This window comes from Salvia hispanica, chromosome 2 (assembly GCF_029641045.1).
Source record: "Salvia hispanica isolate PSC_SH4W2 chromosome 2, Shi_PSC_v1, whole genome shotgun sequence".
NCBI classification, from domain to species: Eukaryota; Viridiplantae; Streptophyta; class Magnoliopsida; order Lamiales; family Lamiaceae; genus Salvia; species Salvia hispanica.
In genome coordinates this window covers 829,784-845,518 of record NC_142693.1, presented here as the reverse complement: position 1 = coordinate 845,518, position 15,735 = coordinate 829,784, and the positions used below count along the sequence as shown (strand labels likewise).

Below are 15,735 nucleotides of genomic sequence, written 5' to 3'. Positions count from 1 at the left end.
TCACATTGTATGCTCTTTCCATGATTTTTTGCCTCTTCATCAATACTTTATCATTGATTTTACATGTCAGGATCTTTGGTCACCCAAGCCCTGTTGGATGAGCATAACTCTCTTTTTGATGCGCCATAAACCAAAACCAGAAAAGAAGGAAAATAAACAAGAGCCGACACTAGCTGTTGTTGCGTTGCATAGCTATCAAGTCTTTGGTTGCCTGCTTGCCAGCGGTGACTCGACAGATACGCAATGCCAATTGGCCAACATGATGTGTCTGGCACACCCCATATTAAAATCATGCATCCATCACTAAATATAAGTGACATTAATCTAATAGCCAGACAAAATACCAAGACATAACTTTTTAAAACATGCATATGAGCTTATTCTATAAAATACAACAGCCAAATCAATCTGAACTTCTTAAATACCATACATTTTTACAATTTTCATGCAATAACACCAGGAATATTAAAATGAGTACAACAGTCGAACTCTCTTGGTATGAAAATTTTGACGTTGCTCTAACACGCGACTCTGTTTCATCTTCTTCTGCCACCGCTTTGCGGTATGAGAAATTCACACAGCACAAACGAATGCCAAACCTGTTGCGAAATCTAACAGTATGCAATTCACAGTTACAAGGCTAGAATTGGAGATGATGGCTTAAACTAATTGTATAAGAAATATGAATGAGAGAATATGGGATTAATCGTTGGTGAAGCTATCTTACCAGTGTGAATTTGAAGAAATTTTTAATGGACGATAATTCCTTCTTCATCTCCTCAAACACAAATCCTTTATAATTCCTTCTTCATCTCCTCAAACACAAATCCTTTATAATTCCTTCTTCATCTCCTACAAATTCCATGTCATTGCTTCCATTAGCTACAAGAAATCCTTCTCCCATCCAATACTCAATCAATTCATGCCTTTCAATTCTCCTACCTTTAGGAAAAATGTTACAGTATGCAAAACACTTCTTGAGTGATGGTACCGACAATTATCAAAGCTCAACTCAAATAAAGAATGAAAGATAGAAAGAAAGTGAAGTAATAAGAGAGGATTTACAGTCTTAACAACTAATGGAAAATACCTGCATTTTGGGAGCAACAAAATCATGCAATGAATAACTCTTGCTATTCCCTCAACTGAAAATGAGCATAAATTTCTGAAAAATATGGTGTCCACATCATCTTCAATTAGTAACCTCATTGACAAAAAGCAATGAAAGTAAAGGGAGTTGCAATGTGAGGTTTCTTACCTGTAGTAATGAAGAGAGGTTGAGCAAATCAAATGGGCACTTTAGAGGCACCCACTCATCAAATTCTCAAGTTTTCCCCTCCTTCCTTTAATTATCAAACACAAAAAGGATTAAATGGAGAAAATGTTCAATCAACAAGTCAATGAAAGCGAATATAATGTGGTGGTGAGGAAATAGACATGCAACTGTTTCTATTAAAAGGAAACAAGAAAATGCTTTCATACTCACCTACTATTTCTCCATCAATCCAAATGTCGGGGATATGGGAAATGTTGGGCCATTGGGAATCAGGTGCATCACTTTGTTGTTCAATACTTATTTCTGGGCAGCCCTTAATACATAAGAATCCAAGTGAAGTGAGGCCCCGCAGTGCATGTAGACTCCTTAACTTCTTGCAATCATATATTCTCAATTTCCTTAGAGATGAGAGGTTCCCCAACCATTCAGGAAACTCTTCCATTCCATAATTCTCTATCTTTAACCATTTAATAGAGGTGAGATGTTGAATTGATTCTGGCAAATTTCCCCAATCTTCCCTCCCTTTCAATTCTAAACGCCAAAGTGAGCGGGGGTTGCATCTTTGCAATAAGTACTCAACGGTCTCCATAGATCCCTCCACGCTAACATTTATTTTTAGTGTCGAATAAGATAAAATGGCATAAAATTGAGAAACTCCAGCAAATACAAAATCTTTTAGACAAGGCAATTTTGGCAGATAATCAATTATTTCGGGTGGATTCTTTAGGCTACTTAAATGCTGCAACTTCAGTTCCTCAAGCACGGATCCTACCATTTCACATGGAAAATACAGCAAAGCTTTGCAATAAAAAATCTCCAACCTTTTAAGACATGCGAGGCTTCCTTGGGGTTGTAGCACACCAGTAACTGCCATTCGTTCCAAATTTGGACAGTGGCTTATAATCAACTTCTCCAAAGAATTGAGGGTACCTAGACCATCTGGTAATTCTCGCAAATTGTAACAATTTCTTATACTTAACTCCAAGAGATTGGGATGGTTATAGAATAAACAATTTGGGAGATATTCCAGATCATATATTCCTTCTATCCAAAGCTCTGTTAGCAACTTTAATTCTGTCTTGAATATGTGTGTGAAAGGCACGCGTCCCTTGATTATCAAACTTTTGAGGCATGACCACGAATGATTAGGAAAACTCATCAATTGCTTGCACTGAGAGATCTCTAAGTGTTGGAGGTTAGGAAATACCTTCACATCACTTGCACCTGTAGATTCTACTTCTTCCCACTGTGTCAGTTTAGGCATTTCAACCAACACGAGCCTTTCTAGAGCTGGAAAAACAACACGTGTCTCCTCATTCACTAATCCATAGAATGAAGAATTTATGGACTGCACGTTTGTCAATCCTTCTAACCAGAGAGACTTGAGATTTGGCAACTGCCCAAACATTGGGATTTCTTCACATTCTGAGCACATGTAGAGCTGTATCTCAACCAACTTGTTAAGTGGTAACCAAGAGCCATGAGGTACATTTTCAATTGCCATCTTCTGGGTCCAGGACGGAAATCTTTTTGCCTTGAATCCTTTAATCACTAACATCTTCAGATTAGAGTGAGGTTGGAGGCCTTCCAACACATTCTCATCAGTTGGAGATTCACCTTCTCTATGTTCATCCCATCTCAAACACAAATCCAATAATTTTGACTTGTGAGATAGACTTGCTTTCTCAGCCACTTCCTTGCTATCAACCCTTTCAAGAAAAGAAATTTCCAGTTTTCCTTTAAGACCATTCAAACTCCCGAGCTCTTCAATTTTGCATCCATTCTCGTCGCCAACTTTAAAATACTCTAGCGTCCGGAGAGAAGTTAAACTCCCAATCTCGGCAGGCAACTCTACACCATCATTAATATATAGATGCCTTAAATTAATCAAGTACTTCAGAGTACTAGGCAGTTTCCACAATCTTCCTGTATCTGCGTTTAATGTTTGCAACTGATGGAGATCCCCAATCCAGTCCGGCAAATAATTTATACGCGTTGACGAAATATCAAGTTTCCTTAAATGTATCAACTTCCTTGTCGAACTTGGCAACTTAGTACACAAACGATCTGCAAGAACTAAAGCATGTAGACGCTCGAAATCTGCAAACTTGTTACGATAAATGTGTCCCTCGAACAATAATGTTCGCAAATATTTTGCCACTTCTTTTGGAATACGACTTTCTTCATCATGATTCATGTATCTCACTCGGCTCCGTCCTTCAGTTCTATTAGAGGAACCTGAAATTGAGCATGCGAGATCATGCACAAGATCGTGCATCACACAACTCTCTACATTTCCATAATCATCTCTTTCTGCAACTTGTAGTAGAGAGTTGTGCAGAAGAACTTTCATAAATTTGTCACCTAAGCACTCCATCTCAGTGCTTCCATTAGCTTCAAGAAATCCTTCTGCCATCCAATACTCAATCAGTTCTTGACTTTTGATTCTGCGACCTTTAGGAAAAAGGGAACAATATGCAAAACACTTTTTGAGTGACGGCAGAGACAAATTATCAAAGCTCAACTTCAATATCTTTGTGATATGATCCCCTTCATTATAAGAAATCCATTTCTCTTCAATCGAGAGCCATTCTTCTTTAGATTTATTGCATAGCACTCCACCAACTACATTAGCAGCTAACGGCAAACCTTGACATCTTGTGGCAATCTTCCTCCCTATGGCCTCAAACTCTAATGGAATATCCTCTTTTCCAAAAGTTTTTGCTTGGATTATTGACCAACAATCTTCGTCTGATAATCCTTTGAGCTCATGTGTATGAAGAGATAGCATAGTTGAAGCAACTTCCGTATTTCTGGTGGTAATAGCAATTGCATTCCTTTTGGTAGAAGTAACGCCAACCAAAGAATTGATAAAATCATCCCATTTGGGACGATCTTCATTCCATACATCATCAAGAATTAGAAGATAAGTTTTGTCTTCCAAAGCTTTTTGAAGCTTTTTTAGAATATCTTCCCTACTCTCAACTTCAACTTGATCGGTAGAAGTTAAGCATTTGAGGATTTTCTTGAAAAGAATGATTGGATCAAAAATTTGAGAAACATGCACCCAAAGACGTGATCCAAAGTGATTTTTTATCTTTGGATGATGGAAGACTTTTCTAGTCAAGGTTGTCTTCCCCAATCCTCCCATTCCCACGATGGCAAACATAGAAACTACACGTTCATCCGTTGTGGTACCAGTGTTAATAACCTCAACTATTTCGGACACCAACTCATCTCTTCCAATGAAAATTGGATCATATGAGAAGGAATCAGTTTCAAAAGCTGCGTGAGGCAAATTGGACACATTGTTGGCAAGCCTCTCTTTGAGGCCAAGCCCGGCTCCCTCTTTTTGAATGGACTCCAAATTCTCATTGATTTCTTGGATTTTGAGAGCTATGTTTCTCTGATGCCCAATCTTACTGAAGGATGAGAAGCACGATAGTACCTTTTGTTTCATGGGTTTGATGGACTTGATTTGTTTGGAGAGAAGATGATAGTTGAGTTCATCCAAAACGTTGTCAGCATCAAACGCCACATCTTCGAGCTTCCTCAACCAGCTTTTGACAGTCCCACCGGGAATGGTACGGCTTTCAGCATCGTTCAAGAATTTCTGGATCGTATCTAGACTCCCAGCTAGCTTTGCTGCTTCTTTGTCGAGACCACGGATTAGTGAGATCTCTTTCTTGGATTGGTCGATGAGGTTTTGGACTAAAACTTGAATGACGGCGGCGACAGCTTCTCCTTCCATTGTTTGAGATCGTAACTGATTCAGAAAGAGAAATGGATAATTGGTATAGAGAGGACAGAGCATGAATAGAATCAGTATAGTTTACAGCCTTTCGTTCAAGGTAGTTTGCTTTCATTTTCTTATGTTATTTCAGTTCTTGCCGAGAACTATTTTTAAAATTTCTAATTTACTTGTGGATTGACGCCCATTTTAAATGTTGATTCAATTAAAAAAATTGTTACCTTTTTCCTATAAATGGTAATAATGTATCACATTTCATTTAAAACCAATGAGCTGTTAATTATGGAGCCTAATCTCCTACCATATTTAGGATTTGTTTCCTAGAAGTATATTTCTTTGTGATAGATTTATTCCATAGAAGATATTTCCTTATGGAATATGTTTCCTAGTTTGACTAGAATTAGGGTTCTCTATTTTGCTTATAAATAGAGGTGTCCCCTCATTGTAAAAACATCCTGAAATTATATAGTGAAATCCCTGGCTTGGCATCGCCCCCAGACGTAGATACACTTTGTATCGAACTGGGTAAACAATTCGTTGTGTTCATTCTCCTTTTATATTCGTGATTGCCTGTGTTTATTTCCCAACAACTGGTATCAGAGCCTAGGGTTTAAGAGGCAGAAATCACGATGGGGATCGACGGGAAGATTGCTGTAGAGAAGTTCGATGGATCTGATTTCGGATTTTGGAAGATGCAGATTGAGGATTACCTGTACGGTAAAGATTTGTGAAAACCTTTAAAAGCCAAACCCGAAAAGATAGAACCGGAAGAGTGGGAGCTGCTGGACAGAAAAGCGATGAGCGCGATTAGGCTACGTTGTCCAAGGAGGTGGCTTATCACACGACTGCAGCAAAGTCGACGATGGAGATGATGAAGATCTTGGAGGGTATGTATCAGAAACCATCAACGGCAAACAAGGTACATCTGATTAGACGATTGCTTAATTTTAGAATGCAAGAGGGAAAGGAGGTGCAACAACATCTCAACGAGTTCAACATGATTACTTCGCAACTGAACTCTGTTGATATTAAATTCACTGATGAAATTCGTGCCCTAATTTTGCTATCGTTCCTGCCTGAGAGTTGGGCTGGCACAGTGACAGCAGTTACTGCTGCAGAGACAAACCTAACAGTTGACAGAGTAAGAGATCTGATGATTGGTGAGGAAGTTCGCCGGAAAGAATCAGGATTTTCTACTTCTGGTTCAGTATTGAGTACAGAACAGAGAGGCAGATCGAAGGGAAGGCAAAATCGTGGAAGATCAAAATCCAGAGGAAGGAGCCAATCCAAGAAGGATTTGGATCGAGTTAAATGCTGGAATTGTGATGAGTTTGGACACTTTAGAAATCAGTGTGAGGCACCGAAGAAATATAAGAATAAGGATCAGAAAGAGAAGAATACAACAAACGCTACCATGTCAGATGACGACGGTGAGGCGTTGGTCCTAAGTGTGAGTAGTCCGATGGAATCGTGGGTATTGGATTCTGGAGCTTCGTTCCATTCATGCAGCAATGTGGAGGTAATGGAAAACTACGTTCCTGGCGATTTAGGGAAAGTATATCTGGCTGATGACGAGCCCTTAGATATCGCGAGAAAGGGAAACGTGAAGGTAGTGACATCCAATGGATCCGTAATAAAACTGAATGGAGTCAGACACATTCCTAGATTACAGAGAAACTTGATTTCGATTGGGCAGCTTGATGCAGAAGGGTACACGGTAACATTTGGCTGGAAGATTACCAAGGGTGCTATGATAGTAGCTCGAGGTAAGAAGGAGGGTACATTGTATACCACAACTAACTCCAAAGATTGCATTGATCTTGCAAGTGAAGCAAATAATGCAGATTTGTGGCATTGTCGTCTTGGCCACATGAGCGAGAAAGGGATGAAGATAATGTGCTCAAAAGGTTTACTGTCGGGCCTGAAAACAGTTGAAGTTGGCCTATGCGAGGATTGCGTGTTTGGGAAACAGAAAAGGGTGAGTTTCTCAAGAGGAGGCAGAAAATTGAAGACGCAGAAGTTGGAGTTGGTCCATAGCGATCTATGGGGACCAGCACCTGTGAAGTCCCTAGGAGGCTCTGAATATTATATGACATTCATCGAAGACTCTACTCGAAAGGTATGAGTTTATTTTCTGATGAGTAAATCTGATGCGTTTGATACTTTCAGAAAGTGGAAAGCCCTTATTGAAACTGAAACCGGGCTGAAGGTGAAGTGTCTAAGATCCGATAATGAAGGAGAATATGAACTTGCAGAGTTCAAGGAGTTTTGCGCAGAGAATGGAATTCGCATGGAGAAGACTGTGAAAGGAACTCCACAGCAGAATGGAATCGCAGCGAGCAAGATGCATGAGGTTGAAAAGTGGATTGCCAAAGAATTTTTGGACAGATGCAGTCAACACAGCTGCGTTCCTAATTAATAGAGGTCCATCAGTTCCGTTGGAGTTTCGGATACCCGAGGAGGTTTGGACAGGTAAAGAGGTGAATCTATCTTACCTACATATCTTCGGTTGTGTTGCTTATGCTCATGTTAGTTCTGTTGAGAGAAGTAAGTTGGATGCCAAATCTAGTAAGTGTATGTTCATTGGTTATGGAGGCGATGAGTTCGGTTATAGACTCTGGGATGAGCAGAACCGTAAGGTTATTCGCAGTAGAGATGTCGTTTTCAATGAACTGGTATTGTACAAGGATAGATTGGAGGCGTCAAGTTCCAGCAGTTCTGAGCCCCAAGTGGTCGAGCTAGACATCTCAAACTCGAGTGGGAGCAAGGAGAGTCAGAATGCTGAAGAGGTGTTTGAAGAAGAACCAAGCACTCCACCACCGATTATTCCGCTGCCTAAACAGACTAGAGAGCGACGTGCACCTGATAGGTACTCGCCCTCTAATTACTATTTGTTACTTACTGATGGTGGTGAACCTGAGTGTTATGCAGAGGCAGGAGAAGACCCTGATAAACGAAGGTGGAAAATTGCCATGGATGACGAGTTTGTCTCTCTTCTCCTGAATGGCACATGGGAGCTTGTGGAACTTCCAAAAGGGAAAAAGGCATTGCATTGCAAGTGGGTCTATCGAATTAAAGGTGAAGCTGATGGTAGCAAGCACTACAAGGCTAGGCTAGTTGTCAAGGGATTTGAGCAACGATACGGTATTGATTATACAGATGTCTTCACTCCTGTTGTGAAACTGTCTATTATTCGTTTAGTGTTGAGTATGGTAGTTGCAGAAAATCTATTGTTACATCAGATGGATGTAAAGACGGCATTCCTTCATGGTGATTTGGAGGATGAGTTGTACATGACACAGCCTGAGGGATTCGTAGTAAAAGGAAAGGAAAATCTTGTGTGCAAGTTGAAGAAGAGCTTGTATGGCTTAAAGCAAGCTCCCAAGTAGTGGTACAAGAAGTTTGATGGATTCATGATGGATACTGTCTATAAAAGATGCTACGCTGGCCATTGTTGTTACTACAAGAGGTTTGACAAGAGCTATCTTATCCTGTTATTATATGTTGATGATATGTTGATTGCAGGAGGTGATCCAAAGGAGATGGATAAGTTGAAAAGGCAATTGTCTGAACGATTCTCCATGAAAGATCTTGAAGAGGCTAATCAAATTTTGGGCATGAGAATCGAGCGTGACAAGGCGGCAGGAAAATTGTATCTTTCGCAAGTGGCTTACATTGGTAAGGTTTTGGAAAGATTCAACATGGATAATTCGAAGCCAGTAAGTGTGCCTTTGGGCAGTCACTTCAAGTTGTCGAAGAAGGAGTCGCCGAGTACAAAAGAAGAACGTGTTGAGATGAAAAAAGTTCCTTATGCTTCAGCAATTGGGAGTATTATGTATGCAATGGTGTGTACGAGGCCTGATATTGCACAAGCAGTTGGAGTAGTGAGTCGGTTCATGGGTGATCCGGGCAAGCAACATTGGGAAGCAGTTAAATGGATCCTTAGATACTTGAGAGGTACTACAGAAAGAGTCTTATGTTTCAATGGCAAGAATGTCGAGCTGGCAGGTTATGTGGATGCAGACTTGGCGTCCAATGATCTTGATGGGAGAAGAAGTATAACCGGGTACGTATTTACTTATGGTGGTACTGCTATTTCATGGACTTCTAAGTTGCAGAAGACCGTTGCTTTGTCTACTACGGAGGCTGAATATGTAGCCGCAACGGAGGCAAGCAAGGAGATGGTGTGGTTGCAGAGTTTCTTAGATGAACTTGGGAAGGAAAACAAGAGTAGCAGACTCTACAGTGATAGTCAGAGTGCTATTTTCTTGGCAAAGAATTCAGCGTTTCATTCTAGGACAAAGCATGTGGAGTTGAAGTATCATTACATTCGACACCTAGTGGAGATGAAAATCCTGCAACTTGAGAAGATACTTGGAAGTGAGAATCCAGCATACATGTTTACTAAGGTGGTGACCTTAGAGAAATTGAAGCTATGCATAGCTTCAATTGGCCTTGAAACTTGAAGAGAAGGTTAGGCGATGCTAAGCGGATGCAGGGATGAGATCACGAGGATATGGTGGCGTAGGAGTTGTTAGTCTCCAAGTGGGAGATTGTTAATTATGGAGCCTAATCTCCTACCATATTTAGGATTTATTTCCTAGAAGTATATTTCCTTGTGATAGATTTATTCCATAGAAGATATTTCCTTATGGAATATGTTTCCTAGTTTGACTAGAATTAGGGTTCTCTATTTTGCTTATAAATAGAGGTGTCCCCTCGTTGTAAAATCATCCTGAAATTATATAGTGAAATCCCTGGCTTGACATCGCCCCCAGACGTAGATACACTTTGTATCGAACTGGGTAAACAATTCGTTGTGTTCATTCTCCTTTTATATTCGTGATTGCCTGTGTTTATTTCCCAACATGAGCAATGCACAAGGGGATTCCAAGCCAGCTTAGAAAGCAAGCCAATGGATCTTAGGGAAGGCACAGAAGATAGTACTATTATACTTGTAGTATAATATCATACTTATCATCTATTTTTTATGATGTAATAATCTTGTGTAGTATTTTAAAGAGACATTACAAAACCTATAGACACAAAACTCACAATTAAATTGTACTATTATTACTACTACTATGAGTAAAAACGATTGATACGGCACCGTTATGAAATGTTCAAAAGACGTAGAGGTTGATCACATAACATAGCCTCACAAAACAAAAAAGTTGAGACCCTTGTTCAATTTGATTTTTATTGAGACGTGAACAAAAAAGTTACCAGCACAGCGTGAACCACAAGTGTCGGAGTAAACTGATTTAGCATGACAAATGCAGCTCCAAAGTCAGCGCGGATTTTGCAGAGAAAGCGGTTTAGAGTTCGGGTTCACAGAGTTTGTTATGAAGTCAGTTTGTTGACTTGACTTGTGGTGGTTATAACTGAGAGTATGTATGCTGATTAGAGAATCAACACACCATTTCATCCGTGGATGTAGGTTCAACCAAACCACGTATGTCCGGTGTCTTTTATTTGTGATCAGTTCGGTCCATCACATCTGGTCAAGGCTCGTGCTTGTGGTTCTTGAATCTTGCTAGTTTCACAAATTGTGTCATCTGTGGGAAGTTTGGTGATCCACAATGACATCGAAAAGGTTTGATGTGGAGCGGTTCATGGACAAAAATGATTTTGGGCTATGACACATGAAAATGAAAGCGATTGGGAAGGCACTGAAGTTTGAAGAAAAACATATGGGGCAGAAGGTGGATGATAAGTCCACCGTTACAAAGCAAGAAGTGATGAAGAAGGAGCATAGCGCCATTATTATCAGTCTTGGAGGTGGATTTTTGAGGGAGGTCTCTAAGGAGAAGACTGTTAAAGACTCTACTGCACCAACCGGCAACGCCTTAGACGATCATTTAGCAGTGCAACAGACGGAGACGGAAGGGGATCAGCACGATCAGGAGGAAGAGGGGGTGCCAGACATGGAGGAGCAGCCGGCAGTGAATGATGAGGAGAGCTCATCGATGGCAAGGAAGCTGAAGCCAAGAGACAAGCTCAAGACGCCGGCCAAGTTCCAGAATTACCGCACCAAATAGGCATAGCAGCAACTTTATTTCTATGTTTTTCCTTGTTATTTTTGGTTTTATTATTTTGAGACATTACTTTATTTTCATTGAGTCGGGCTAAAACTGTAAGGCCCTGTTCGAGTTTTCGTTGGTTCTCATGTCCTGGATGTTTAGGTTAAGTCGAACCAATCCTAGGGTCTTATAAATATATAAATAAACTACTTTATTAGTCTTGATTAAGATCTAATGTCGCAAAATAAATAAATCAGTTAATGATTTGATCATATGATTTTTAATATACTTTAATATTGCAAAATTCAATTAGTGATTTAATATCATCCAACCCTTTCATATATTGTAGTATTAGAGAAATCCTGCTCACAATAAATAAGTAGATCAAACAGTAAATTATTCACATCGAACCATTTTGTCAATAAAAGAAATCATATGACATTAGTGCTTGATTAAATAATTTGTAATATATTTGAGATTTAATGTTACAAAGTATATAGATCAATTAATGAATTATTCTCATTCAACTCTTTGGTTTTTAAGAGAACTAGTAATAACATTAATCTTCGTTGAGATCTAATGTTGAAAAAAAACAGATAGATCAATCAATGATCTGATTAAATGATTTTTTAAAGTACTTGGGACCTAATATTACAAAATTCGATCAGTGATTTATTTTCATCCAATCTTTTGATTAGTAGAGGCATTGATTATAATAACGTTATTAGTATTTGATTAAATAATTTTTTTAATATACTTGAGATCTAATATCACAAAAAATAGTTAAATTAAAGCAAATTATTCCTTTTGAACTATTTGGTTTGTAAGAGAAATAATAATGTCATTAGTCTTGATTGTGTTCTAATGTTACAAAATAGATGAATGAATTAGTGGTTTATTTTCATCTAATCTTTTATTTAATTATTAGAGAAATCTAAAAGATATTTGATATTTCAATTTTTTTATGTGATTGATAACTAATACTGCAAATTTTTAATTAGTGATTTATTCTCATTCAGCCTTTTAATTTTTATTAGAAATACTATGGTTATATTAAAAAAATTTTGTAAGTTTTTACTTTTGTTGAAACTATAAAACGTAATTAATGTACTAAGTTTAATTCAAATTTGAAAAATAAGAACAATTATAATTGTGAGTCAAAAGTATAAAATATAGATTGAGGGTTAATAAAGTCTTTTTGATTTATCCACTAACAATAAATAATATTTTAATATTATAATTAATATATAAATTTACTAATATATACTTACGTGGTTGACCATAATGTGGTAGCATCACTCATATCAAAATATAGCATTTGAGACTTGGGCGAAGATGTTGGGAAAGAAAGGTGCAATTGACTTGGGCAGATCAAAGGGCCTTACAGTGTTGGGAAAGAAGTCCTATGATTATGGAAAGCACACCTCGACAAAGCCACTTGACTATGTAATTTCTCTCTATAGGCAGTGAATCTAGGCGGAAACAAAGCTCAGATAGCCGCCGGAGTCACTAAAGAAGTCAGAGGATTGATCGCATGCATTGCATACAGGAACACACCCCGTGCATTTTGATATCTCGAGAGTCAAACATTTCACCCGATCAGGTAAAAAAAATCACCAATAACAAACATTTGCGATAGCGAAGTTTTCTTTTAAACACGCATAAACGGATCCATATGCTTTTTTCCGAAGTTTGAATTTTATAAAATAAGAAAAAAGAAAAGTTCTAATTTGGGAACCTATAGTGTAGAATCTCCCTAAAGTAGTAAAAACCCAACACTAGACTAGTTGGACATAACCTTTTTTCTCCGAAGAAGTGTGCATCTATCAAGAATGTAATAACCCTTAGCGCAAAGTATGATTTTCCCATTCTTATAGAATTAATAATAAATAAATGAATAAATCAACAGCGTAAATCCATTTACAGTAAAATAAAATAAAAAATCACAAACCAGCAAAGTGAAAAAAAAGGCCAAGATCTCTCAGATGTATGGATAGACATACCTTAGAGTTCTTCACAATATCTCTTCTTCTTCTTTGCTCTGCTCTTGTAGAGAATAGGCAATGGAATTAGTCTTCTCCTCCTTGCACATAATATGTACCTAATGACTAATATAATATTGTATATATTGAATTAATTAATATATTTGGCATTGGTTAGTTCAAAACTATTGAAAGTGCCAAGATTCCCAGCTGTCATTACAACATAATCAAACATATAATTACTGGTAGTAGGTAATAGGAGCTTAATTGTCAACTATGGCCGGCAGTTTTTAATTACAAGATGCTCCAGTTATTGCCCCCTAACGTGTGCGATTGAAGATGTAAATGTCGAACTTTGAAATTAAGTTGGTTTGGTTTGCATGATAACATTTCATAATTAAATTTGTATTATATTTAATTTATGAGATTGAATATGATGATTTAATTTTACATGGAAAGTCATGTGATAATAATTAGTCATAACTAACCTCCTCCTACTAAATATTCTTACCAATTTAATTCTAAATTATATCTTACTATTATTTTTTTAGGAAACCGAACACCAACTATATAAACTAATACTCCTTCCGTCCTCCATTTATTGTTCACTTTGGTTTCGGCACGAGTTTTAAGAAATGTAAAAGAAAGGGTTGAAAACGTTAGTGGGATATAAGTTCCACTTTTGTATATTAGTTTTACAATAAAATGTGAGTGAAATAAGTTTGTGGAATGTGAGACTTATTTACCATTTATGATAAAAATTGAAAATAAATAATTAATAAAAAATAGATAAAAATGATAAAATTAGATAATTAATAGGGGACGGATGGATTATTAAAGGCGCTTTGGTACCATCCAAATTCTGAAGTTTTGAAATAAGTGTTCAACCTGTACAATTTATATTTTATATTCTCGAAAAGTCAAAATATTACTTTTATATACCCACTAGGCCACTACACTAAATTTCAAATTCTAACCCACCCCTAGATGAAAGAGAGCAATTATATAAAAACACAATAGCGAATAACATTATAATGCGCTCTAACAACTTAGGCTAATAGTTCATTATTCATTAATAATATATAAATTATTCAAAGTTATGATTAAATATGTAGAATTATTAAAATATACTACTGTAATTTCTTACCTCATCAGTAAGTAATTAATTTTTGATTAATCTCAAGCAAATATGTTATTTTCCAAACAAAACAGAAAAGATCTCTATATATTGACTATGAATTAACACAAACAGAGTAGCATCTATATCCTAAATTGCAAACCAAAATAGCGCTAAAACAATCAATTACAATTATTAATCGTCTTTAAAGAAAAACACAAAACATAGGGAAAAATATTATTGATTAATAAACAAAAGCAAAAACAATACCATTGAAAAAGAAAAATGAGAAGAAAGAGAGAAACAAAGCTATTAGTACTATACATGAAACAAGCTCAACATATACACGAAAGCAGCGCTAATGCGATGCCACAATCGGTCAATATACTGGTTCGCCTCGACATAGGGATCCTCGACTACACCAACCTAGGCCTTCGCAAGCGCGACATTTTCCCACACGGTCCAGATGGCCACTTCCCCCGCTCATCCTCACCCTCCTCCTCCTCTGCCCCCATTTGCGAGGAAGAGGCCCAGATCGACACCCGCACAAAACTTTTGCGAATCCCTACCACGAGAAAGGCCTCCCATTGGTCAAAATCTTTGAACTTCAATTCTTTGTCGGGGTACTGGGACAAGGCCCGGTACTTCACATCCTCCTCAGACATACCGCTGATTGCCATGCGCAGGTTGTTTTGGTAGAGGGTGGCAAAACGACTGAGCTTAGGCCTCAACCGTTCCCACTGTTTTCGGCATTGCTCGGGAGTGCGAGGATTCGCCCCAGCCGGTTTGAGTGAGAGGTAGGCCTCACTAATGCGATGTCACAATCGGTCAATATACTGGTTTGCCTCGACATAGGGATCCTCGACTACACCGACCCAGACCTTCGCAAGCGCGACATTTTCCCACACGGTCCAGATCGACCTCTTCCCCCACTCATCCTCACTCTCCTCCTCCTCTGCCCCCGTTTGCGAGGAAGAGCTCGGGGCTTTGCCCTTTCCCCTACCCCCGCCCCTGGCCTTGCCCTTGCCTTTGCCCCTGCCCCTTGCAGTAGGCTCCGCCTCATCGGGAGTCTCACGGATCGGCGATAGCCCCAACTCCTCAAAAGAGAAAGTCTCGATGCCGGCGTACTGAGTCTCCGGAACAGTACTAGGGGAATCATCGGACAACAAATCTATATATGGGCGATAGACAGATTCCCTAGGTGTCCTCGGGCTCCTGTGCTGCATCGTCCCACCCATCCCCGCCATATTTGGCGTCATACTCCCCATCCCCATTGCCTCGGGCATCATCCCACCCATCTGACTCATCCAATTATACATATTGTAGAACATTTGGGGAGTAATCCCCGCCATCTCTGTCATTTAGGGATTCATCCCCGCATTAAAGTTTCCCTCCGTTTCGGCGGGAAACGTGGGTGTGTTTGATCCGCTCGTGGTGGGGGAGTTCCTATTGTATTCCATTTAGTAGGAATGAAACTTGTAGATTAGAGAAAGAAACTTGTCAACACAAGTGGTGTGAATGAAATGAAGTTCAACGAGCCGTATTTATAGAGTTTAAAAAAAATAATAAAAAATTGAATTTTAAGT

General features: G+C 38.6%; 2 protein-coding genes across 5 annotated transcripts in view; both read right to left on the bottom strand.

The window, feature by feature from the left end:
• LOC148931293 (disease resistance protein RGA2-like) overlaps positions 1 to 13,087 on the bottom strand; it is a 108,296-nt gene extending 95,209 nt beyond the window's left edge. Inside the window, exons 1-6 of one of the 4 annotated variants that reach the window (XM_089064339.1) lie at positions 13,054 to 13,087; positions 1,487 to 5,042; positions 1,259 to 1,343; positions 1,091 to 1,165; positions 728 to 852; positions 284 to 611 (exon numbers count right to left, since the gene is read on the bottom strand). In XM_089064339.1, coding sequence (XP_088920465.1) covers positions 1,300 to 1,343; positions 1,487 to 5,027 — 3,585 coding nt within the window. In that variant the 5' untranslated portion in view covers positions 5,028 to 5,042; positions 13,054 to 13,087 and the 3' untranslated portion in view covers positions 284 to 611; positions 728 to 852; positions 1,091 to 1,165; positions 1,259 to 1,299. Of the gene's footprint in view, positions 1 to 283; positions 612 to 727; positions 943 to 1,090; positions 1,166 to 1,258; positions 1,344 to 1,486; positions 5,217 to 13,053 lie in introns of those variants that run through there. The other 3 variants (XM_089064338.1, XM_089064336.1, XM_089064337.1) reach the window with 3 other exon arrangements.
• LOC148931291 (putative disease resistance protein RGA4) overlaps positions 1 to 15,735 on the bottom strand; it is a 102,791-nt gene that overhangs the window by 24,490 nt on the left and 62,566 nt on the right. The gene's annotated exons all lie outside the window — the stretch shown is intronic.